Source organism: Chelonia mydas, chromosome 10 (genome assembly GCF_015237465.2).
Source record: "Chelonia mydas isolate rCheMyd1 chromosome 10, rCheMyd1.pri.v2, whole genome shotgun sequence".
In the NCBI taxonomy this organism is placed as follows: Eukaryota; Metazoa; Chordata; order Testudines; family Cheloniidae; genus Chelonia; species Chelonia mydas.
In genome coordinates, this window is record NC_051250.2 from 31,380,560 (window position 1) to 31,394,351 (window position 13,792).

The 13,792-nt window shown below is 46.5% G+C and overlaps 1 protein-coding gene across 5 annotated transcripts in view; it reads left to right on the forward strand.

Moving 5' to 3' along the window:
* The window catches only part of PGAP6 (post-glycosylphosphatidylinositol attachment to proteins 6), a 78,141-nt gene that overhangs the window by 25,468 nt on the left and 38,881 nt on the right, over positions 1-13,792 (forward strand). The window contains exon 1 of one of the 5 annotated variants that reach the window (XM_037911141.2): positions 8,453-8,681. The exons of 1 other annotated variant lie outside the window; for it this stretch is intronic. In XM_037911141.2, the coding sequence (XP_037767069.1) occupies positions 8,579-8,681 (103 nt within the window). In that variant the 5' untranslated portion in view covers positions 8,453-8,578. Of the gene's footprint in view, positions 1-8,452; positions 8,682-13,792 lie in introns of those variants that run through there. 3 more of the 5 variants (XM_037911142.2, XM_043524427.1, XM_043524426.1) reach the window with 3 other exon arrangements.

Here is a 13,792-nt window from a genome sequence, read left to right on the forward strand (position 1 = left end):
CCAGAGGAACTCCACCCGGATACGTGAACAGACCGAGGATCGGAAAACGGCCCCAGCAGGAGAGTGTTAGAAGGGAGCCTTATTCCCTGTAGAGGGAAGAAAGTTTGCTATAGATTAATTAAAGCACCTGAAGCCAATTAAAGCAGCTGAAGCCAATTAGAGCACCTGAAGCCAGTCACCTGATAAATACCCCCTCCCCCCGCTTCAATCAGACAGGAGAAGGAGTTGAAGCAGAGTGGATTGGTGTTGGAGCAGAGAGCAGTTTGGAGGGAAGCAGAGGAGAGTTTGGAGAAGTGCTGTGGTGGGCTAAGAAGACCAAGACCCTAGGTAAAGGGACACCTGGTTTGTGCAGAGGGAGGGCAGGAAGCCCCACAAGCTGAAGGGCAGGAGAGGGAAGTAGCCCAGGGGAAGGAACTGCAAGTTCAAGTGGTTTATTGCTATCCCTAGGGCCCTTGGGCTGGGACCCGGAGTAGAGGGTGGGCCCAGGTCCCTCCCTATTCACTCCCCTCCTCTAGGACACTAGTGGGGCAGTTAATACTCCAGTTCAGGGGCGAGAAATGGTGCCCTGAACCCTCCCCAAGAAGAGAAAGTGTGAGACCCTCAAAGTAGTGCTGGCAATTTGCCACTATACACACACACAGACACACACACACAGACACACACACACACACAGAGAATATGAAAAAATGGGGGTTGCCATACCAACTGTAATGACACTAATCAATTAAGGTGGACTATTATCAGCAGGAGAAAAAAACTTTTGTAGCGATAATCAGGATGGCCCATTTCAAACAGTTAACAGGAAGGTGTGAGTAACAGTAGGGGAAAAATTAGCATGGGGAAATAGTTTTTAGTTTTTGTAATGACTCATCCAGGGTCAGCTCCAGGCACCAGCTTTCCAAGCAGGTGCTTGGGGCGGCATTCAGAATGGGGCGGCAGTCCATGTCCTGCAGCGGCAATTCGGTGGCAGCTCCGCTGCTCTTCCCACCGCAGAGGCTTTTGGGTGGCAGCGGCAATTCGGCGGCAACTGCTTGGGGCAGCAAAATTGGTAGAGTCGCCCCTGGACTCATTCACTGCCAGTTTTTATTCAAGCCTAATTTAATGGTGTCTAGTTTGCAAATTAATTCCAGTTCTGCAGTTTCTCATTGGAGTCTGTTTTTGAAGTTTTTTTGTTGAAGAATTGCCACTTTTAGGTCTGTAATTGAGTGTCCAGGGAAGTTGAAGTGTTCTCCGACTGGGTTTTGAATGTTATAATTCTTGACATCTGATTTGTGTCCATTTATTCTTTTGCGTAGAGACTGTCCAGTTTGGCCAATGTACATGGCAGAGGGGCACCTCCCTATCACTGGTCCTTAGAGTAGTGGTTCTCAACCTGCGGGCCATGGGCCACTTGTGGCCCAGTCAACATAGTGCTGCAGCCCATGTGACATCCTCAGGGCCATAGAGGTAGTATTGGATGTGGTCACTCTCCTTACAATGTGTATGATAATCAAGGTGGGCCATTTCCAGCACAAATCCAGGTTTTCTCCCCCCCCCCCCACCCAAACCCACTCTCCTGTAAGGAGAGTGATCACTTTAGATAAGCTATTACCAGCAGGAGAGTGGGGTGGGGGGAGAGAAAACCTTTTGTAGTGATAAACACCCATTTTTTCATGGTCTGTGTGTATAAAAACATCTTCTGTATTTTCCACAGCATGCATCCGATGAAGTGAGCTGTAGCTCACGAAAGCTTATGCTCAAATAAATTGGTGAGTCTCTAAGGTGCCACAAGTACTCTCCTTTTCTTTTGCCTTAGAGTAAGGAATTCTTGTCTAGTCCCTGACACCTCTAGCCTCAGGCAGCACAAGCACTGCCCTTCAGCCTCTGCCAGCCCTGCTCTCTTTACAGATTAAGGATGGACACATTCCAACATCCGAGGCCCCTGAGCATCTACAGGTATGTTAGCAACAAGAAGAAGGTCAGGGAAAGTGTGGGACCCTTACTGAACGGGGGAGGCAACATAGTGACAGATGATGTGGGAAAAGCTGAGGTACTCAATGATTTTTTTGCCTTGGTCTTCACAGACAAGGTCTGCTCTCCGACTGCTGCACTCGGCAACATGGTATGGGGAGGAGGTGAGCAGCCCTCTGTGGTGAAAGAACAGGTTAAGGACTATTTAGAAAAGCTGGACATGCACAAATCCATGGGTCCAGATCTAATGCATCCAAGGGTACTGAGGGAGTTGGCTGATGTGATTGCAGAGCCATTGGCCATTATCTTTGAAAATTCGTGGCGATCAGGGGAGGTCCCAGATGATAGGAAAAAAGGCAAACGTAGTGCCCACATTTAAAAAAGGAAAGAGAGAGAACCTGGGGAACTACAGACTGGTCAGCCTCACTTCAGTCCCTGGCAAAATCATGGAGCAGGTCCTCAAGGAATCCATTTTGAAGCACTTGAGGGGAGGAAGGTGATCAGGACAAGTCAACATGGATTCACCAAGGGCAAGTCATGCCTGACCAACCTGATTGCCTTCTATGATGAGATAACTGGCTCTGTGGATATGGGGAAAGCGGTGGATGTGATATATCTTGACTTTAGCAAAGCTTTTAATATGGTCTCCCACAGAATTCTTGCCAGCAAGTTAAAGAAGCATGGATTGGATGAATGGACTATAAGGTGGATAGAAAGCTGGCTAGATTGTCAGGCTCAACAGGTAGTGATCAATGGCTTGATGTCTAGTTGGCAGCCAGTATCAAGAGGAGTGCCCCAGGGGTCGGTCCAGGGGCTGGTTTTGTTCAACATCTTTATTAATGATCTGGATGATGAGGGTGAAATTCATCCCAGCAAGTTCGCAAATGACACTAAGCTAGGGGGAGAGGTAGATATGCTGGAGGGTAGGGATAGGGTCCAGAGTGACCTAGACAAATTGGAGGATTGGGCCAAAAGAAATCTGATGACGTTCAACAAGGACAAGTGCAGAGTCCTGCACTTAGGAAGGAAGAATCCCATGCACCACTACAGGCTGGGGACCAACTAGCTAAGCAGCTGTTCTGCAGAGAAGGATCTGGGGATTATAGTGGATGAGAAGCTGGGTATGAGTCAGCAGTGTGCCCTAAGAAGGTCAACGGCATATTGGGCTGTATTAATAGGAGCATTGCCAGCAGATCGAGGGAAGTGATTATTCCCCTCTATTCGGCACTGGTGAGGCCACACCTGGAGTATTGCGTCAAGTTTTGGTCCCCCCACTACAGAAGGGATGTGGACAAATTAGAGAGAATCAAGCGGAGGGCAACGAAAATGATTAGGGGGCTCGGGCACTGGGGTTATTTAGTCTGCAGAAGAGTGAGGGGGGATTTGAGAGCAGCCTTCAATTACCTGAAGGGGAGTTCCAAAGACGATAGAGCTAGGGTGTTCTCAGTGGTGGCAGATGACAGAACAAGAAGCAATGGTCTCAAGTTGCAGGGGGTGAGGTCTAGGTTGGATATTAAGAAACACTATTTCACTAGGATATTAGGAAACACTATTTCACAAGAAGCACTGGAATGGGTTACCTAGGGAGGTGGCAGAATCTCCATCCTTAGAGGTTTTTAAGGCCCAGCTTGACACAGCCCTGGCTGGGATGATTTAGTTAGTGTTGGTCCTGCTTTGAGCAAGGGATTGGACTAGATGACCTCCTGAGGTTTCTTCCAACCCTAATATTCTATGATCTGTCTGGAGAGTCCAGCCCCTGGTCCACTAGACACTTTCAAAACATCCTCTGTTCCCAAAGGGACGGTACACCCAGCCTTTCCAGTTACATTGCAAAACGCAGTTCTGCTTAATACAGCACTTACACTTCCTTTCTCTATAAAGAAGTCTACGTTTATTTAATAAAGTACAGAGATTCAAATGATAGCAAGCAGAAATATTGGAAACAAAGGATAAGATAAAATCATAACACTCAGAGCCTAAATTTAACCAATAGGACATTATGTCCTAAGAGCTAAAGCTCACCCAAAAGCCTTCCAGCATAGTACAGCCAGGCTTGGCTATGATCTTCTATTCAAGGTGCAAACTCACTGTCAGATTACTTTCTAGGTGAAAGATGCGAGGGTGTCCCTTTGCAACTGCAGATATATCATACAGTCCTTTGATCTTCATTCATAAACTTATGCTCAAATAAATTGGTTAGTCTCTAAGGTGCCACAAGTACTCCTTTTCTTTATTCATAAACCGGACACCCTTCAGCTGTATGTTCTTTGTAGATTTTGTAATCTCTTATTCATTTGTTAATCTTGATTAGTAGATGTCTCAGAATGTAGATATGGATCCATGGTGAACTAGAGAATACAAAATTTGCGTATAAATAGACAGCTGAGTGTTGTCTGTCTGTCTGAAAAAAGCAACGTTTAGTGACCTTCTTTAACTCAGACCTGAAGGTCGTAATTTCCAGTGTAGGTACATAGCGCCTTACATATTATCCTTACCTAAATTTCACAATGTTTATGATGACTAGTGTCTTACTGGCTCTCTGAGATCTCACGTCACTTCTTAGTGAATTATGCATATAACTGACCCAGGGGATCCTTGTAAAACTCCATGCATCCTCTGTGCCCTCTGCCAGTTAGCTTCAAGAGGTTCCTGGGTCACAGCAGGAATAGACTCTAATCACACATCTCCCCTGATGCTGAGTGGGGGACACCCCAATAATCACCCACCTTTCCCTGACCCTATCAGAGAGGGGTTATACCACCTACGACTCCAGTCTGTCTTTCTTCAAAGTTGTAAAACTGCCACAGTTCCCCTCACACCATACTGAGCAACTGGGACTCTCAAGGGAACCTACATAGAAATGACAACTGGTGAATCTGGGCTGTCACCTGGCTGGTTCCCCAGCCTCATCACCCAACTTCCTGCATTTGGGCAGAGAAGGGGTTTAATGGGAGCTCTACTTGCTACCCACAAAAAGATTTGGGGCTGTTCTCCTGGTTGTCCCCAACACCTTCCACACATACCCCGAGTTCTCTGCCAGTCAAACAAATATTAGCACCTAAGAATGTTTGTTTGATTTTTATTTATTTATTTATTTTAAATGGAGGGTGGGGAATCTGATTTCATGTGAATTCTGGCAGGACCCACACTCAGAAGTGCAAGAGCAGTCATCTACTCTGCTTCTCTGGGCAGAACTGAACTCTCCAGTACCCCCTCTAACCTTTCCAGAATTTGATTGCCTTAGCCATGGCACTAATGGCCCTGAGAGCCCTGGCCACACCAATGGCCCTCAGATTTTTTTTGGAAGTAGGCCAGAGAAATTTCCCCAAAGCCTGAGCCAAGGTGGGTAAATATTTATTTAAATTTTTGAAAATCTGGGGTTTTTTAAATACAGGTTAATTTTTTAAAAAAATCTACTTACATTATAAGAAGCTATGTTAAGTTATATTCTATGACAACCTATATTAAGGCCTAAACTTATTATAATCTATTAAAACAATGTAAATTAAATACAAAAATAATATTAAGCAATCCATGTTTGTTGTCCAATTTTAAAGAACACACTAAACTGCTGGAACTTGCTGGCTAAGCACGTAGAACTAGAGTTGATGAGTGAACCCAGCTTTTGACAGCACTAGCCTCTTCTGCAGGTGCAGAAAATATTTTCTTCACTTCAGTTTATTCAGTTAGATCAGGTCAATGACTAATTCATTCAACATTGAGAAAACAATTGAGTTGAAAAAGCAGGAAAGTCATTTTTCTCTTCCAATCTATTAATAAAAATGAGGTGTGGGAGGATGAGCTTGACTACTGTTAAAATATTTAAAGACATGGTGTCCAGAAATAATTTAAATTCACTAACTAAATATAGCAATCCTTTCTTTAAATAAATAATTTTTAAATGCAAAACATACTTTGATAAACTTTTTTCTTCTTTTCATCAAATTTAAGGTACTTTTATTTAAATTTTAAAAAAAAATGCTGTTTTTGTGCTTTAAGTGAACTTGAATTTCTAACCAGAGCTTTGCAAAAATCACAAGTAAAAATTTAACATAATCTAGAGTAAATAAGAAATATATCATTCAACATTTTGTAACATAAAAATGTAAAATGCTTAAATGTGTACTGATATAGTATATTATTCTGGTTAGCAAAAAGAAGCACCAAATTTAGTTTCAGAATAGCAGCCGTGTTAGTCTGTATCCGCAAAAAGAAAAGGAGTACTTGTGGTACCTCAGAGACTAACAAAATTATTTGAGCATAAACTTTCGTGAGCTACAGCTCACTTCATCAGATGCATTCAGTGGAAAATACAGTGGGGAGATTTATATACACAGAGAACATGAAACAATGGGTGTTACCATAGACACTGTAATGAGAGTGATCAGGTAAGGTGAGCTATTACCAGCAGGAAAGCAGGGGGCGGGGGAGGGGGGGAAACTTTTGTAGTGATAATCAAGGTGGGCCATTTCCAGCAGTTGACAAGAACGTCTGAGGAACAGTGGGGGGTGGAGGGGGCGAATAAACATGGGGAAATAGTTTTACTTTGTGTAATGACCCATCCACTCCCAGTCTTAATTCAAGCCTAAGTTAATTGTATCCAGTTTACAAATTAATTCCAATTCAGCAGTCTCTCATTGGAGTCTGTTTTTGAAGTTTTTTTTCGTTGAAGAATTGCCACTTTTAGGTCTGTAATTGAGTGACGAAAGAGATTGAAGTGTTCTCCGACTGGTTTTTGAATGTTATAATTCTTGACATCTGATTTGTGTCCATTGATTCTTTTACATAGAGACTGTCCAGTTTGGCCAATGTACATGGCAGAGGGGCATTGCTGGCACATGATGGCATATATCACATTGGTAGATGAGCAGGTGAACGAGCCTCTGATAAAAAGAAAAGGAGTACTTGTGGCACCTTAGAGACTAACAAATTTATTTGAGCATAAGCTTTCGTGAGCTACAGCTCACTTTATCGGAGCCTCTGATAGTGTGGCTGATGTGATTAGGCCCTATGATGGCGTCCCCTGAATAGATATGTGGACACAGTTGGCAACGGGCTTCGTTGCAAGGATAGGTTCCTGGGTTAGTGGTTCTGTTGTGTTGTGTGTGGTTGCTGGTGAGTATTTCCTTCAGGGTGGGGGGGCTGTCTGTAAGCAAGGACTGGCCTGTCTCCCAAGATCTGTGACAGTGATGGGTCGTCCTTCAGGATAGGTTGTAGATCCTTGATGATGCGTTGGAGAGATTTTAGTTGGGGCTGAAGGTGATGGATAGTGGCGTTCTGATATTTTCTTGGGCCTGTACTGTAGTAGGTAACTTCTGGGTACTCTTCTGGCTCTGTCAATCTGTTTCTTTTCTTCAGCAGATGGGTATTGATATGAGCTTGAATTAATATGCAAACTAGATACCATTAACTTGAATAGCAACTGGGAGTGGCTGGGTCATTACACATATTGAATCTATTTCCTTAAGCTAAGTATCCTCACACCTTCTCGTCAACTGTCTAAATAGGCCATCTTGATGATCACTACAAAAGTTTTTTTTTCTCCTGCTGATAATAGCTCATCTTAACTAATTAGCCTCTCACAGTTCGTATGGTAACTTCCAATTTATCTGTATGTGTGTGCATGTGTATGTATCGTCTTACTATATGTTCCATTCTATGCATCAGATGAAGTGGGTTGTAGCACATGAAAGCTTATGCTCTAAAAAATTTGTTAGTCTCTAAGGTGCCGCAAGTACTCCTATATTTTAAGGCTTGTCTACACAAGGACACGCTAGAAAATTAACCTTTGAATTAATTAAAGGTGTGAATTTAAACTGGATTAAACTGCAATAACCCTCTGTGTGGACATTCTCAATCAGAATTAAAGCAGCCTATCCGTTTCACTGCGAATTAAAATAAATCAAATTAAAGCCACTTGAATTCTGAATGGTTTCAGAGTAACAGCCGTGTTAGTCTGTATTCGCAAAAAAAAAAGTACTTGTGGCACCTTAGAGACTAACCAATTTATTTGAGCATAAGCTTTCGTGAGCTAGTCTCTAAGGTGCCACAAGTACTCCTTTTTTTTTGAATTCTGAATGAGAGGCATGTCTACGCTACAAAATTGCTCTACCTGTTTTACATCGGCATACAGCTCCAGCAGTAATCACCAGAGTCCTGCCCCCAGCTCCAGGGGCTTTTTCCGGGTTATGGGGTGCACCCTAGAGAACTGTCGGGGGGATGGGTCACTGCGGCGTGAGGGGTCATTCTGGGGAGGTCTCCAGAGGCGCGGTGTACAGGGAACTCTCTTGGGGCTAGGGGAGTCTCTGAGGGGGGCACTCCAGAGTGGGAGGTGCCTGGGGGGGGGGTCACTAAGAGCTCTATGGCGTGAGGGGTCACTCCGAGGTAAGGGTGCCCGTGTGTGTGTGTGGTGGGGTGTCGCTCCCGTCCCCCTCGCACGGGCTAGAGGAAGCTCCCCACCCCGGCCAGCCTGAGGCTGGGCCCTCCCCTCGGGCGGGGCCGGGCCAGGCCGCGGAAGCTGGCGGGGCGGGACTCAGCAGCCAGGGAGCCGCAAGGGCGGCGATGGGGTCCCGCGGCGGAAGGAGTCCGCGGCCCCGGGCGGCGATGCCGGGATAGCGCAGCCGGTGCCATGGTGCGGGCAGCGGGCCTAGCGCTCGGGCTCCTCCTCCTGCGGCTGCTGCAGCTTCTCTCGCTTCCCGCCGCCGGCAGCAGCCGGCCCGGCGGCCCCGGCGGTGAGTGAGCGGGGCGGAACTGAGACCCCCGCCCAGCAGGGTCTCGCCTTGTGGGGCAGAGCCCGGCGCCCCCTGCGGCGCCGCCCGGCTCTGCGCCCCCGGGGCACAGACGCACAGCAGGGGTGGGCACAGCCCGGGTAGCCGCCCTGAACGGGCGCTGGGCACCGGGGAGCTCCCGCGGGCCCCTCCCGACTCCAGAGACCTGTCCTGGGAACTCGGTGCGGCGCCGCGCTTAGGGGGCCGGGTGCTTGGCAACTACGAGGGCAGCCTCAGCCCTGGGTGGGGGGAGCCCGTTCGCTAGGCCCGCCGGTATGGAGGGGGATGCAGGAAGCGGGCCAGGCTGTGCAGGAGCGGTGCTGAGGGCACCAAACTAATGCCGGGGTTTGGGAGGGGGGCAATGGAAATAGCTTGAATACTCCCTTGGCTGGAGGAGGGGAGTCAGCCTCTCTCATGTTGCTTCCCGGCCTCATCAGCCGCTAGGGCAGCCTAAGCTTGGAAACAGGGCAGCTGGCGGCCTGCTGGGCGGTCTGTCTAGAGCTTGTTGACCAGCTGTGCAGTGAGAATCCAGGGGCCACTGCTCTGTTCTGAGCTGGCTGAGGGGACCTAGCAGTTTGCGCAGTGTCTGTTCTCTTTCCTTCTGTCTCTCTGTGCTCCAGCTGGCTGACCCTATAGAAATTGAGTGTTGGAGGTGGCTCCTAATTTCAGCCCTTTAAACTGTGGCCATTATTCACGTCATTACTGGAGAGCTGCATGCGAGGAGCTGAGTACGCTGCTTCGGCTGAGCTCTTGGTCCTTGTGTATGTGGCTTTCTTCTGACTTAGGGTCCCATGTGCTAACTGTGTGTCACCCTTCCTGGAAGAGGGTGAAATTTCTAAACTCCTGGCCCTGCGGAATTATCACAGCTAGACATTTCTGTACCAATGCTCTGAGCATTGGTGGAGGCGATTGGCTTGTGCAGCCTGGCTCATTCTCATTTAGCAGGTTTCAGAGTAGCAGCTGTGTTAGTCTGTATCCGCAAGAAGAACAGGAGTACTTGTGGCACCTTAGAGACTAACAGATTTATTTAGCAGTTGCATCTATGGGCACATCAAATCATGATCTCTTGCATGTGCTGGCAAATTCTTCACCTGGCAAATTCTGCTGCCTGCATTAAATATGTTAGACTGCCTAGGAAGGCCATTCAGATTTAAAAATTTTATTAAGATGACTTTTAAAAAAGTGAACGGTACAGAGTTTAAGTATAGGAGGTTTTGGTTATCAGGGAATAATGTACAGATTATCAAGGGGTGCGAAATTCGGTTTAAGATTGGGTGGCATAGGGAATACATAATCTGCAATATCCCCTGTTGGGGTTAAAAGGTTGATGGGTCAAAGTACAGACATTGAGATATGAGGGTATGTTGTTCATATAATGGCTATGTTCAGGTGTGGAGTAGTCAATCTATAATCAATTTTAATTAGCACTGCCAGAAGCTCTCTAAATGTTTATATATAGCATAATTTCAAAGCTGCAGAATTCCGTCTGTGTGTGTGTGTAAGATTTCATTGTGATCCTCAACACTGCCTCCTCCCTATATGTGTAGGCACCAGGCAGTTTTTTCAGAATCAGTGGGAAATGGCTATCTAGGAAAGTTGTTTGCAGTGTTGGTTGTAGGCATGTTGGCCCCAGGATATTTGGGACACAAGGTGGGTTAAAGTCAAGAGCATTCGATCCATATGCTCTATCAGTTGAGACTCTGTTTAGTATAGTCAAATTCCATGGTCAATGAGTCATTCTCTGGTGCCTTGTGCTGTTTGCAAGGGGTGGAAGTGGAACAACAGAGGACTGGCACAACAGACCTGGCTTTTGACTTCCTCACTGATCGCTGGTTCTATATGTGAGTTCATCAGTGAAATGGAATTAACAAGATTTTAGAACTTTTTTTGCTCAGCCTGCATAAGGGGCATTTAAGCAGTGGGGAAGATGACCCACGCTGAGGGTCAGGGAGCTGGATGTGTCTAAAAAGGCAAGTCCCCTTTGCACCAAGATCACTTGAGAGACTTTCCACACACTCCTGGTTAGGTGGACAAGCTGTTCTAAAAATGTGGAATGCCATTTTGAAAACTTTTCAAAATTGTCTTTTTTGCCCTATCCTGGCTACAAATTGGCTTGTCTGAGAAGCCTCAGAAGAGGATTATCCAAAAGATCGTGGTGAGTTGTTCCCAGGCCACATCTGAGGTGCTTCCTCACTCACGTTCTACTTGGAAGTCCCCTTCAGGTGGGCTATCACACTCCTCAGCTGACTGCTCAGCTGGCCTGCATCCTGGGAATGCATTCTGGTGCTGTTTGGGAGGAGCATGCATCCTGCTGAGACCACATACTTCCTTTCCTAGAGGCCAGGTTTCAGTGCAAGATCCTTCCCCACCCATGCTGAGTTGGATCATGCATGCCTTCCCTACTTCCAGAGGCCATTCTCCCACTCAACTTCATCAGTTAGGGAAGCATGTCAGTGATGCTGTGAAAGTTCTGTCCTAGCGCTGCCAACCCTCCCAGCATGGCATTTGCTGGAGTAATCAACCCACACCTATCTTGTGGCTGCCATCCCTTAGCATGGCTCATTGTTCAAATATTTGTGTTTTAACTCCTGCAGAGCTGTGAGTCCCAGCTGAAAGGGCAGATGGGGTAGTCTCTGAATCCATTACTGAGCAGTGGAAAGCAAACGGCAGTATGCCATTGCTTGTAATAAAGGCAGCTCAAAACAGAGTAAAATAAACATAATTAGAAACTAAGTTTGAAAGTGGCAGGACTGACCTGACTCCTTATGATTCTCATGGACAAAAGGTTACAAAGGTTTCTTTGACTACAGAGCCTAGCCCCTATTGACAGTTGTTCTAGCCACTCCCTCTGTAGCACTTTGTCCTTGGAGTGAACAGGACTGGTGATAAACAGGGCAGAACTGGGTCTTCTGGTTTTTGCTCTTGTCATTGTCTGCAGCAGGTTGTTGCATAATTCATGCCTGATCATGTTAATGCCCCTTGTCCCTGCCATCCACATTGTTCTAATTTTCACATTGCGTGAAGGTCCCTTGCCCTCAGCAGTGTCCAGACAGCAGTGACTCTGCCCTGAGTCAAGATGCAGAGGGCGGCAGGTTATAACATGGCCATGTCCAGAGAGGTTCATTGAAACAGGACCATTTCCTTCCAATCTTGGACATGGGGGGAAAGGAATTGTTCTGATGTGTGTGACTACCTGTCTGGTTTGAATTTGTGCTTGGGCTTGTCCATGAGAGATGCTGTCAATGGGATTGCCTATGCTTTAAGAGTTGTGGTATTTACCCTAGTGTAGAGAAGTCCAGTAATGGTGTCAGCTCATGGAGTCTCTTTTGTTTTCTCTCTGTGAGGTGCTTCAGCTTCTTTCCATGTAAAGCGAATCTTCAATTTTAAGTGTACAAAACACCATCAGGTTGAAATCTAGTCAGTCAAACCATGACTTAATCATGCTTGTTCCAGATACTGCTCCTGCCAAGGACTGATTTTCAACCATGTTTTCTTATCTTACAAAATAAGAAGGACCCACAAAAATGAGGAATGTGTGTTTATAAGGGAGCCAATAGCACTGGTGATAGGCACATGTACAAAGGAAACAAACTGAATGCTTACTCTGTGTTATAGTGGTGCCCAGAATGCAATGCTGACCACAGGATGGCCCAGACTGTGCCCTAGCGAGCTGTTTGTAACCCACTAAAAAAACAGGAAGTGTGATGTTTAAGTTGACAGTGTCCTTTTAAGTAATTTGGGGTCAAGGTGTTCATAACTAGATTTATTTGTGTTGTGGTCTAAGACAAGGGCCCCATTGTGCTGTAGGCACTGTACACAGAACAAAGACACAGTCCATGCCCCAAGATTTTTTTGGGACCCCACTACTCAGCATTTGGAAGTAAGGAGATAATTGACACATGATTTGAACCCTCTCTTCAGACCCACCCAACATTGTTTTTAATGGAGCATTAGCTGTCTGCTGTGTTCTGCATTGAGCTGCCACTGGTTACCTAGTGGAGTTTGTATGGTAGTTGATCTAGCCTTTGTGCTCTCTCTGTGACTCTAACAACTCCCATGGCCAGGTACAGCAGAGTCTCCGCTCCCCTGGAGAGCCCAGTGTGGGCTGACTGCCTTGAGTGCAACAGGGTTTTTGCAGTCATTGCTGGCACAGGCTGTTTTAAGGAAGCTGCTGCTTTAAGGTTTATGTTTGGCCTTGGTTATCCTTTTGACAGTATTATTTTTCGGGTTTCCCTGGCTATTCCCTCACTGTTTGCAGTGTTTGTTCAAGTTGCTGATGATCGCTGGGAGCCAGCTCTTGGTACATCTGTATTCTAGCCCTCATCTGGCATGCTGTTTGGTGGGTTAACCAACCCCACTCTAATGCTGCCACCCTCCCTCCCCTGGCACAGTGCACTTCTGGTGGGGGGGGTGGGGGTAGACAGAGCCCGTTAGACCTCCAACACACAGCTGGAAATCAGGCTTTGATCTTAGAGCCTAAGGGGAATTTCTAAGGGCCAAATGAACAAACTTTCCCAGCAGGGATGTACCATTCCCAGGGATGATGTCATGAGGAAGCCAGCCCCACTGAAGGCATGAGCAAAGAAAGTGGGGTTTCCCTTATTTTAAATAGCGAGACAACTCATCATACTTAGAGCCCTGCAAATCTGCAGATACTCGCTTTACATCTGTGGACCATGTTTGTGGATCACAGATCAGACGCAGATACAAATTTTATATCCACACAGGGTTCTAATCATACAGCTGCACCATACCTGAGCCAAGCGAATGCCAGCTCACTAATCGCTGATGAGCTGTAACTGGTGGGGGGAGCTGCCCCTGGCATTATCCCCTCACTCACTCATGGGTAGGGGGAAGGGCATTGCCTTTCACCTGCCTGGGAATTTGTTGTTCTTTGCAACGGCTTCCCTGTGTACAGTGTAGTTCTGCTCACAATGGTTTGTCTCAATTCATCTGTTTTCTCTGCATCTCCCTTTAAATCCCACTGGCCTGACCTGTCCTCTGGATGTAGCTAGCAGATGCTGAGCTGCTCTGTGCAAGTAGCTAGACTACATGAGAACAAACTTCTACTATGG